Genomic DNA, 12,425 nt, shown 5'->3' with positions numbered 1-12,425 from the left:
CTTCTCGACATTGAGCCTCAATCCATATTGGAGGCTGCAGTCCTTGACCCTCTGCAGCAGGTGCTTCAGGTCCTCTTCAGTTTCAGCAAGCAAGGTTGTGTCATCTGCATATCGCAGATTGTTGATAGATCTTCCACCAATCTTGAACCCACATTTCTCCTCATAGAGCCCAGCCTCCCAGATAATCTGTTCTGCATACAGGTTGAAAAGGTGTGGAGATAGGACGCATCCCTGGCGTACGCCCTTCCCAATTTTGAACCATGCAGTGTTTTCTTGCTCTGTTCTAATGGCTGCCTCTTGGTTGAAGTATAGGTTTCTCATTAGCATGATCAAGTAAGTGTTCTGGGATTCCCATTCTTCTCAGAGTCAGCCACAGTTTGCTATGATCCACACAGTCAAATATACCTTTGGATAGTCAATGAAACACAGATAGACATTCACAGATATACAAAAAATAATAATAAAAAAACCCAATGACAGGGGAGCTCTGGTGGCCTAGTGGCAAGGAGCTGCAACTACAATCCCAGAGGCGAACAGTTCAAATCCACCAGATGCTTTGCCGGGGAAGGAGGGACAATCTCCTCCTGTACCAGTCAGATTTGATTTGATGGTACACGCACACAAAAAATAATAAAATAAAATAAAAAACAACAAAAAACAAACAAAATAAAAACAACCAATGACGTCGACAAACACGCTCAATGCAGGCGTGCCACACACTTTCAGTTTGTACAAAGCCTGGCATCTGAGCAACCGGGTAAAGTGGGGTGCAGCAAAATGAGGGGCCTCTGTGCAGGGCCGCCAGGCATCAGAATCAGCTCAGCTGACAGTGGTGTCCGTCAGCCTCAGAGTCAGAGGAGGTATGTGCTAACCCTCCCCCACCCTGGGGTGTGGTGACAACAGGCCTATAAGAGGAAGGTGACCCTCACCACAGGGGTACACGAACCGAGGAGCCAGGGGGGCGGGGGCACCTCCCCTCCCCGGTTGACTCCCAGCACAAACCCACGAGCCAGGGTAGCAGCAGGGTGACATGGGTACCATCCTCCCCACCTGGTCCACCTCCCCGCACAGATGAGATGCCAGCACCAAGTGCTGTGGCTTCTAGCAACACTGTCACTTTCACGGAATTCCACAGAAACCCCCATCTCCCAGAGGGCTTCCGCCACGGGGTTCCACCTTGTGTGGTGATGCCTGTATTCTTTCAGCCCAACTCGTGTGCTCTTTCTAAGGCGGCCATTTCCTTCCTAATAAGGTTCGATTCCTACAGCAGGTCCCTCCACTGTCATGGGTCCCTTCAGGCCCTGGTGGAGCTTGGAAGTCTATTTGCGCCACAGTCTAACCGAGAGGCTGAAGACGCGTGGGCTCAGATAACTACGAGCCCGCATGGATCAGACAGCACCCCCAGTGAATCTGACGCCGAGAGGTCCCTCGGGAGTGAAGGAATCCTGGCTGTCTCAGGAAGCAAAGGTGCGCATGGCTAGTCCCTGGGAAGGACACCAGGCATGGGAACCAGGCAGCAGAACAGAGGGCAGCGCCCCTCAGGGACGCAGGCTGACCCCGGGACCGCCACCACAGGCCGGAGACGGCGGTGATGGCCAGTCCCAGGGGCAGCTTTTGCTCTAGCTGGACACAGGCATCACTGTGATGAAGAGCCACCTCGATGGCCTCGAACAATAACACGTCAGTGAGGTGAACGGGTTACCAAGGAGCCTTGGTGGGGCCGTGGTTAAAGCCCTCGAAGGGTCGGCCTCGGAGCGCACCAGCCCCTCGGTGGGAGGCAGACAGGGCGGTCAGCTCTGCTGTGTCCCAGTGACAGGGTCATTTCCCACCTGCCCCCCTGCCTTCACTGCGCCCTGTTCTCTCATTGTGACATTGAATCAACGCTCTAATTCACAGTGAGTCTAGCCCCGTACCCCACACTCCCCGCACCCCCCACGGGTGCTGGGAACCCCAGGGCATTCACTGTCTGCGTGCAGGAAGCAGGGCTCGTGCCGGAAGCTGGGCTCCGGGCCTTCCTTCCGAATCTAAGCTGTAAACTCTGCGGAAACTCATTCAGCACCCGACGGCCGCCTCTACTAATGAGGTGGTCACACTGGCGAGAACAGAACCCGGTCTCCTGCGGCAAAGGCGAGACCGGCACCTGCGCTGGCGTGTGCCATCGAGCCACTTCCCACACAGCGGCCCAGGGCAGAGCGGCCCTGTCCCCCGAGGCTCCCCAGGAAGTGGCCTGCACAGGTACAGAACACTCCTCTCTCTCGGTTCACATCGCCCGGGGGACTCGAGCCACTGACCTTACCTCAACGCTTAGCCAGCTGGTGACTGTGCCATGGAACCAACCCACAGCTAATCCCCCAGTGGTTTTCTCATGCCGCTGGGAGTGATTGCAACACAGCTTCTCAGCTTCTTACCACTAGGCCATCGGGGCATAGTGGCATAGGCCATAAGGGCAGGGAGGTGTCAGAGGGCAGCAATGGAGCCCTGCCCCCCTTGCCTCCTGACTCTCATTTGAAGCCCAAGTCAAATGTCCCCAAGTCAACACACCCCAAGTTACTCCCCCCCCACACACACACACACTGGGGAATCAATCTGTCTCCTTCATCCCCACAGCATGTTCCCGGGGGGGCTTGATCATCTTCCAACTCCCCCGTGGGGGGCTGGGAAAATTCTGAGGCCAGTGAATTGGAACAGAACAAAATGGGGATGAAGCCCTCTGAACTCCCCTCCCCCTGCCTGCAGGCGCACAAAGCATCAGAGGGGAGGGGAGGGGAGGGGAACCCCTGAAAAGTGAGTGAAGAGAGTGAGCGGGCGAGTGCGTCCCAACGGCCCAGAGCCAGCACCTCGGCCCCCAACAAGCCTGGCAGAGCCGCGGGCAGTGTGTGGGTCAACGGCAAGTTCACAGCTCATGGGCAGCCAAGTGGACAGACAGATGCTGGGCCGGCAGAGCCCCTCCTCCAGGAAGCCCGCGTGCAGCGGACCTGTCAGGGACACCCAGGCTCTTCTGCCCATTCTAGAGATGAGAACACTGAAGGGCTGCAAGAGACACAGCCTTGATTGACAGGGACCCCACCTGCCAGGAGTCTGCTGCCCTGGTGTCTGAACACAGAAGTGCCGAGAGGCATGTCTGCCCCCAGAAACAGCTGGACTGGTCCTCCCCAGCCCCTCACAGAAGTCCCCGCCCAAGGGCACACCTGCCGAGGCCCTAGGCATCCCCAGGGAAGTTCCACTGGTCAGGTCCCTGGTTCTAAGCCCCAAGGGACAAAAGGTCCACAAGGTTCTTCCCTACCCTTTGCTGAGACTAAGTGTCCTCTGAGGGCCACCCCCTGAAAATGCCCACTCCTGGGATGAAGTCGTTCGAGAAATACACACGGGGAACCGGATCCACTACCAGGCCTGACCGGGTGCACAGAGGCATGCCCACCACCATTCCTCCTCCTCGGACGGCACCCCAGGCCAGCTGGCGGGAAGACCAAAGGCCTAGCTGGAGGCTCAGGAACCAGGGCCACTCCACCTCAGGGCGCACGGTGCCCACACCCACCACGGATGCCTGGCCCGATGCCCTCACATCACCCTGTCGGGCTGGGGGCTCGTCCCTTGGCTCTGAGGGGCAGCCCTCACTCCTCACAGCTCCCGCCCATCACCACGGCTTACTTCTTGACTTTGGGGTACTTCATCTCAGCAATGGCATTAGTGGCTTCTGTCTGCTTCTCCTTCAGGTGCTGGGGCCACATGTTGTCCACCCAGTCCACCAGGTCGACCTGAAACCACACCAGAGTCAGCATGGTGCCACCTCCCGAAGCCTCGCCAGAGGCAAAGGCCCTCCTGTGTCCTGGGGGCCTGGCTATCTGTAACCTGGGCTGCCTAGCCTCTTGCACCCCTTCGTCTAGCGTCAGCCAGGAAATAAACCAGGACTTGCTCCTGCGATGCCGAACCACCCTTCCTCCAGGGCCCCAAAACCCCAGGAAAGAGCCTAGACGGAGGTCAGAGGAGTGGGGATGGGCCTACCACGGTCTCTGGTTCCCAAGAAGTAGCTGAAGCCCAGGTGAGGGGTGGGAATGGGCCTGCCATTGTCCCCAAGCCCCAGGAGGGACCTGAAGCTGAGGTGAAAGGAGCAGATACAAGCCTACCATGGTCCCCGGGCTCTGGGAAGGACTGAGGCCGAGGTGACAGGGGAAGAGATGGGTCTACCACGGTCCCCGGTCCCCAGGAAGTAGCAGAAGCCTAGGTGAGAGGGGTAGGGACAGGCCTACCATGGTCCTGAGATGACAGGGGTGGGGACGGGCCTACCATGGTCCCCAGGCCCCAGGAAGGACTTGAGGCTGAGGTGAGAGCAGCAGGGACAGGCCTACTATGTTCCCTGGGGTCCAGGAAGGAGCTGAGGCTGAGGTGACAGGGGTGGGGATGTGCCTACCATGACCTGAGGTGATAGGGGCAGGGACAGATCTACCACGGTCCCCAGGGCCCAGGAAGGACTGAGGCTGAGGGGACGGGCAGGGACAGGTCTACGATCTGAGGTGACAGGGTCAGGGACAGGTCTACCACGGTCCCCAGGGCCTAGGAAGGACTGAGGCCAAGGGGAACGGGCAGAGACGGGCCTACCACGGTGGGCCGCTTGACCAGGTGCTCGAGCTTGGTGTGGCTGAACTCGAGGCTGATGACGTTGTACAGCTTCTCGCGCTGCTCCTCCGGCGTCTCGTAGTAACGCACAAACTGGGACATGCTCATCTCCGTGCCCTTCTGGGTGTTGACGTCCATCACGTCCACCAGCCGCCGGCTCCCTGTGGGCGAACGCGCTTGCTGGGGGCTGCTGCCCGCCGAGCCCTCCACATCTCCCTCGGTGCTCCCCCGAGGCATCTGCTCCACGACCTCATGCTGGCTTAGACCGCCCCTCCACCCATCGGCTTCCCCTCCCTGCTGCCCCAGCTCTGCCCAGTCCACCCGCTGGCAGTGCTGGGGCTCGGCGGGTAACCTTTAAGCCATCTACTCGCAGCCATGACGTCACCGATGCACAGCGGCCCTGCAGGCCAGGCCAGGCCCACCCGCGGGGTCTCCCAGGCTCTGCCTGTTCCAGAAGGACAGGACCACCATGCTCTCTCGCCAAGCGGTGGACAGGTTCAAACCACCAACCTTCCCATTAGCTGCTGAGCCGTGTAACCACTGCACAACCAGAAGCCCTCTGAAAAGATTACAGCCCATGAAAGCCTGTGGGGTCACTCACCCACCGCCACGGGGTGACCCTGAGGGACACTGCCCGCCACACGGTGGGGTCCAAGGCTGAGGTCTCCAAAAGAACAGAAGGCCTCACCTGCCTTGTGCAGAGCAGCGGCTGTGTGTGTGTGTGTGTGTGTGTGTGTGTGTGTGTGTGAAAGCTGCTCTCCTAGCCAACAGCCTAACCCACAATGCCACCAGGATAACTGGACTCTTGACAAAACGGGGACCCCAGGAGCGTTCCAAAGAATTGCCCTTGTCCACCCCCTGCAGCCAGGACAGACGCACAATACACCATCTGCCCCCTTCTCTTCCTCTGTGTGGGTGCCTGTCTCTCTCTCCTTCCCTCTCTCTCTCTCTCTCCTTCCCTCTCTCTCTCTTTCTCTCCCCCATCTCTTTCTCTTTCTCTCTCCCTGTTTAAGACCCTCCATGGCTCCCCACCGCTCGTGAAGAATCTCTCAGCACGCACTTACGGCTTTTCTGCTTCTTCTCAGCACTAGAACGCTACTTACACTAGAACATCACTTAACTCTGTCAGTCAGAGGTTTAGAGGTTCCGTCTGTTTCTCAAGTCCAGGAAGTTAACTGGCCAGGGTGTTCATGAATTCTTTCGGGTTTTGTGGCCGCTGGTTTTTCGTGGTTTGAGTGAAAGTTTACAACGTGTGCTCTTTCCCACTAACACACTGGCCCACACTCTGCTTCGTGGCATTGATCGCAGTCTCAGGGTAACAGCACCTTCCCGCTTCTCCCCAGCTTCCCCATGTCCACTCATCCTTCGCTCCTGCCCCTCCCAGCTGTTTCTGGCCACATGCTGCCCTTCTGGTCTCCACTGGTCCATTGTTCTGAGAAGCATGTTCCTGGAGAACATCACCGTTTGCCTGTGCTGTGTACCATGGAGTCAGAACCAACCAACAGCCAACCACCAGCATGTTTGCAGAGACAGAAAACAGCATGCAAGATTGTGCGTCTTCCTCTTTCCAGCAGCTGGTGGATTCGAACCCTGTACCTCTGTGTTGGCAGTGCAACTCCTTACCACTAAGCCACCAGAGCTCCTGGTGGTTCACTTATAGGTCCGTTTATTGTGAGGTTACAAGGTGATCCCTGGGGTGGGTTCAAAAGCAGGCTGAAGGGGCCTTGGCGCACACCTCTATCAGGCCAGGGGCCCGGCCTTGTTTATGACATGAGCTGTGTTCCTCTCTCTCTGCAGGACCTGCTTCTGCGACCTGCTCAGACGCTGACAGCTGCCGCCACGGAGACCTGGCTCCGCTGGTCTGAGGCTAGGGCGGCCGTGACTAGGAATTCTCTGTGGTCAAGCACCCGCACAGGAGCCCCGGGGACACAGCAAGAGCTAGCTCGGTACCTGAAAGGTACCCCCAGGCCCCTGTCAAGGAGAAGAAGGGCCCCCTCACAGCAGCTGGAGCTCAGGGACAACCACTCTCCAGAGACAGAACCTCGATGATGCCCACTAGGCCACCAGAGTCCCCGGGGTGAGGATGGGGGACGGGAGACGAACTGAGGCGTGGGGAAACCCTGCGCCCCAGGACGCTCCGTGAGTGAGCACCAGACAGGGATGTGCCTCTGGCCTGTGTGAAGGCCGGACTGGGGTTCTCCACCATCTCCAGGACACACCCTGGGCAGAAGCAACTTGGGGGTTTGCACCCAGAGTGCAGATCCACCAGGGGGCAGCACCGGGCTTTGCTAGAAGCTCAGTCTACTCTCTGCGGCTCCTCAACAGGTGGGCCAGGTTCAGCCTTCCTGCAGGTAACACACCTGGCAGGTAATGGGGAGGCCTGGGGGGGCGGGGGTCTCCAGTCCCTCATTCCTTTGACCCCTCTCTCCCCCACCTCTCTCCTCTCCTACTGATGTCTCAAGATCCTCTGGGAAACACCCTTCCAAAGTCCCCTGGGGAGACGGGGCTTCCCACAGACAGAGGCTCCTCCCATTGTGGTCAGGGAGATCCTGACTCACTGCGCTCGCTGCCCCCCAGGGTTTCGGAACCTGGGGTTCTGACAGTGAAGGAAACTGAACAGACTTCCCGAAGAACCAGCACATGGAGCGAAAGCACGGCTCTGCGGAGGCCAAGACTTCATCTCACCCAGTTAGTCAGGAGGGCCAGTCCCCGGAGAAGGGCGCCATGCTGACCAAGTACGCTGTTGTGGTTGTGTGCTGTCGAGTGAGAACCGACCCCTAGCTGGCCCTCCGGCGGGTCTTCGGAGATCGCCCATCCTCCTTCCACAGAGAAGCCAGTGGGAGCACAGCACAGCTTCTCGCCGAGGCCACCAGAGCTCGCCAGGTCAGTATGCTGCTGCTGTATCTGCTGCTGACCCCCAGCCGGTTCTCAGAGCGGCGAATCCCCCGGAGGAGAGCCTGGCCTCCTCCCCGGCAGCTGGGGCCCTCGCACTGCGGCGCAGCTTCTGACCCTACAGACAGCAATCTTTCCGGACACCGGCTCCCATCGCTCTGCCAGGCTGGCTGGTGGACTTGAACCGCCAACCATCTGGTTAGCTGCTCAGCACTGTGATCACGGGTCCTTTCCAGAGAAAACTAACCCAAACCCAACCCACTGCCACTGGCAATCCTGCCCGCCGGAGCTCTGTGCGACACTGATCCTCACAGGAGAGGCCTCAACCTCCCCCCCACACACACACCCCCGGCAGCTGCAGTCGCTCTAAGTTGGAATCAGCCCACGTGGCACTTGGCCACCGCAAACCTGTACAGAAGCACGTTTCCTAACTCTCAAGAACCATTCGCAAGGGAGCTCTGGGGGCCTAGTGGCAGGAAGCTGCACTGCAGTCCCAGAGGTGCGTGGTTCAAATCCACCAGATGCTCTGCCGGAGAAGGAGGGACAATCTCCTTCTGTACCAGTCAGATCTGATTTGACGGTACACACACAACAAATAATAAAATAAATTTTAAAAAGAGCCATTTGCATCACATGGAGGTAAAGGCTACTGCAGTTACAGCCCTCTAAAAAATTCAGAGCTGGTAGATCAGAGCCCAGCGGCCCCAGATACAATGCCGCTAAAATACGGGGTTCAAGACCACGGTGTCCACAGCCCAGCCGCGGGTCTCTTCATTCCTCTTCCACCATCTCGTCCTTCACCTGAGGATGAACAGCCTCACGCCCAGGAGGCCGTCGTAGATGAGACCGTACGGAGGACACTCAGGACAGAGTCGGCCAGCTTCACCCGCTGTCACAGGGAGCCTGGTGGCGGGCGCCACCCTCAGGGAGCTGTACCGTCAACCCGAAGGCCATGGCCCTGTGACCCTCAGAACCCCCAGCGGCTCCCAGGGGCAGAGGCGGGCAATCTCCTCCAACACGATTTACAGTCCCTGAAAACCATGCGAAGGGTCAGCTCTGAGTGGGGCCCACCCTGACCTCGATGAGAGATGACAGGGGGAAGGTGGAAGCAAACGAGGTGAAGGATTTGCCTGAAACCGCAAAAGTTCCATCTCAGTGTCCGTGCACTGACCACTCACAATCCTTAAAACCCAGCAGACAGCAAAGAGGACAGGGGTGAGCTGAGCTTTCAGGATGACGGTACTGGTGAAGTCCGGTGAATGCACCCAGGATCAGTGTCCGCAGAGCACTGAGATTACACCAGAAAGTCACTTAGAAGTGACCGGGGGAGAGAGGACGCCATCTCGCTTCCCTGGACGGTTCACTGGGAAAGAGTGACCACTTGGAAAGGCCATCCTGGCTGGTGAAGCAGAGGTTTGGTCGGAACGAAGGGCATTTTCCATGAGACAGACGGGCACAGTTACACCCAGCAAGGGACTCAAACATACCAATGAGCTTGCAGACAGACATGACCAGGCAAGGTTTATGGTTTTGGCACCAGGAATCCGAGCTGACTCCGTCACAATAAACTCAGGGCACTCAGCGTCGGAGCTGCGAGCACGAGAGAATCAGACCACCTGACAGCATGCACCTCCGGACAGAAGCACAGGGCGCCCTCGGTAAAGCCGTTGTTGTTGTTGAGGACTGATGACCCACAGATGACCCTCCAGCGGGTTTTCAGAGGCCGTAACCGCACAGGAGGAGACTGCCCGCCTTTCTCCGGTGGAGCAGCTGGTGGATTCGAACCGTGTGCGTCTGGGCTGACAGCACAACTCCTTCCCACTAAGCCACCAGCACTCCTTTCTACAAAGGAGTCTGCACAAAAATCATTCTGGGATGTTGCTCTGTGTGTCAAGTCCAACACACAGCAGCCCAGGTGTTGCAGGGCAGAGCGGCCAGAAAGGCTCGCTTGGCGGTACTCGGTACAGAAGCAGGTCACCACGTCAGCACTGAGGGGTCCCCACCACCCAGCGTCAGGTTAGCTGAGCATTTAATTGGCATGCTACCAGGCGGGGGGACCCGAAGACGGCCAACCATGTAGCTCTAACGACCAATTTACAGGAACAATTCAGAAACAGAAATCTGTTCAACCAGCCCAAAGGCATGCCCACTGACAGAACCCACATGAAGAAAATTGCTATGGGCCCAACAACGCAATTCCTTTAGGCTGGAGACAGACAGAGGTTAAAACCCAGAGATTAAATGAGGCTTCAAAGCCGTGTCAACCAATCACAAGCTATAGGCCTTGTTTATACTGTGCACTTCTACTGTGAAAACAGAAGTAACATCTACAATATATATAAAATAATAAGAAAAGTGAACCATGAAGGTGGGCATTTGGTGATATCAACAAGTTATGGCTTTTAAACACTTCAGTGTGACAATGGTATGTTGTTGTTGTTGCTGTTGTTATTGTTGTTGTTAAGTGCCGTCAAATCCTAGACCCTATGAACGGAGACATGAACACTTGTATAACTTTCATCGTTTCTCCAAGTTCAGAGGGTTTCCAGAGGCAAGCTACTTTGTAAGTGGATGTCACTCTTGCTTCCAAGCTTGTTTTAATCGGGAGCTCCACCAAACGCTGTCCACCATAGGTAATCATTATCGCGTCTGACACATCAGTGTTTAGCATCACAGCAACCACGAGTTACCTCTGTACAGCAAGTGGACAGACCAGTGATTACATTTTAAAAAAGCCCCATATAAGGGAGCTCTGGTGGCCTAGTGGCAAGAAGCTGCACTGCAACCCCAGAGGTGTGCGGTTCAAATCCACCAGATGCTCTGCCGGAGAGGGAGGGGCAATCTCCTCTTGTACCAGTCAGATCTGATTTGATGGCACATGCACAGAAATTAACAAAATAAATTTTTTTTTTAAAAAAGTGGCTCCATACAACTACATACTGGACAATCTTTGTAAGGCCAGGGATGTGGCCTGAATGTGCTTCACCTGTACACGGTGGATGCGGACACGGAGGGGCAGGGCAGCCCGTGACTGGCGGGTAATGGGCATGTGGCTGTTCAGTCTATTAACCGTCTACTTTGTTATTAGGAAAGTCCCTGTTGGGTGAAGGGAAAGGCTGAGCCTCCAACAGGTATTCAGTGGCCGTAATCGCATCAGAGGAGATTGCACGTCTCTCTCCTGCAGAGCAGCTGACCTGAGAGGTGCCTTAGCAGCTCAGCACCCCACAGACGGCCCCACCAGAGCACCCCAGCTTTCTTTTGGCTTTAGTAAGAAGCAGGCAGGTAGGCGAAGGTTAAGGCAATGTAAAATAAAGAACTGATCAGATGTTGTCATTAGTTACAGAGATCGTGGGGGAGCCCTGCAGGCCCAGCAGATGAGGGCAGATGCCATGGGGGCGCACGCTGCAGGGTCCGTGATGGACTTCACCACCAGCCACCTACCAGGTTCAGGGTCCTGCACCCGGGGGGGAAGTGTTCCCACCCCACAGACTGAGAATAAGCCTCCATCCCATGCGGGACTGTGAGCAGGCACCCAGACACACCAGGAATCCCACTGCTGTGAGCCTGGAACCCCATACAACGGGACAGGGCTGTCCCCTCGGAGTTCCAGGACTAGACACTACGGAACAAAGCCATCCCCGTGGGGTTCCAGGACTAGACATGACGGGGGCAAAGGGCATCCCCTCATTTCATCCCTGCACCACCAGGGATCCCCTCAACCAAAGAGAGAAGGTTCTGAGTGAAGGCGCTCAGATGCTAAACGTCAGGTATGTGAGAAAGCAGACCTCAGTTCCCAGGGAGCAGTTCTCTCCTGATGAATACACAGGGCTGGGGGAGCCAGAGTCTGCCTGCGGGCAGCCGGTCAGGGCTCACAGGCCCAGGCTCAGGGCGCAGCGGGTCACTTCTGTCCACCAGCCCGGTCCCAGCCCCGCTCTGGGCCTCTCATCTCGTGCGTAAAGAGGATGGGCTGACCTTTTGACATTTTTCTCTTTGCCAAAGAGCACTTTCTTCAAACAAGCGCTCTGACAGGTAGCAGATAAGTGAACAAACACAGCTCACTGGGCCTGAAGCTGGAGCCACACCTGGAATCCAGGGAGTTTGTGGAGGAGAAAACCTCAGAGTCGGACCAACAGGCCACGTGGACTCAGTGTCCACCACGCTGAAAGCAGAAGGGGTAGTGCCCGCCACCACTACTGACCACTCTGAGGGGGGTCATGACGGAGGAGCCCCGACGGAGGGGGAGAAAAGGACAGGTCCAAACAAGGGGCAAACACTAGCAGGCCTGTTGGAGGACAGCCTGGCGAAGCCCGAGACCGTGCCTTTCACATCTACACTGAAGTCCCCCAGGACTCCAACTCTAGTCAGGCAACAGACACGTCTGCAAGGTGATCCGTCAGGAGACCACCCACCACGCCTCCTAACTCTCGATCATGTATGATGAAAGGGGCAGCGTTCATCGAGGGACCCGGCTGAGAAGGCGGGAAGGGACTAGGGGAAAGGATGAATGGACAAGGGCAACACTGGGAAGAAGAGGGAGGAGTGCTGACACACTGTCTGAAGTGCAGTCGCTGCCCTGAAATAACGTGTGTGTGAGAACACAGACGGGGAAGCAGTCGGCTCTGTAAACCTTCGTTCAAACCCAAGAGCCCGTGTGGGAACAGGAGACCCGACGGGAACACCGTTCTACCCGGACATGCACGAGGTCAAGATCCACTTGACCGGTTACAGGCTGCAGGCCCGGGTCCAGTGCATGACCTCTGCCCTTTCAGTCAGGGTCCCAGGGCAGTCACGGAGGGCAATTCCAGAGACACGGGGGACAATAAGTACCGAGAGCCACTGAGCTCTAAGTCCAGCTACTCCAACAGAGTTCTGGGCTAAGTCACTCGCCACCCTCGGCCCCTCCGTCCGCTCGTGTGAAC

General features: G+C 57.1%; 1 protein-coding gene across 1 annotated transcript in view; it reads right to left on the bottom strand.

Moving 5' to 3' along the window:
• Nucleotides 1-12,425, bottom strand: part of KDM2B (lysine (K)-specific demethylase 2B) — a 120,214-nt gene that overhangs the window by 88,713 nt on the left and 19,076 nt on the right. Inside the window, 2 exon segments of the mRNA XM_006894652.1 lie at nt 3,649-3,755; nt 4,597-4,775. Of these exon segments, the coding sequence (XP_006894714.1) occupies nt 3,649-3,755; nt 4,597-4,775 (286 nt within the window).

The sequence above is a fragment of the Elephantulus edwardii genome, unplaced genomic scaffold (genome assembly GCF_000299155.1).
Source record: "Elephantulus edwardii isolate Elephantulus edwardi_28Jun2011 unplaced genomic scaffold, EleEdw1.0 scaffold00148, whole genome shotgun sequence".
NCBI lineage: Eukaryota > Metazoa > Chordata > Mammalia > Macroscelidea > Macroscelididae > Elephantulus > Elephantulus edwardii.
This window is presented reverse-complemented; position numbering and strand designations above follow the sequence as displayed.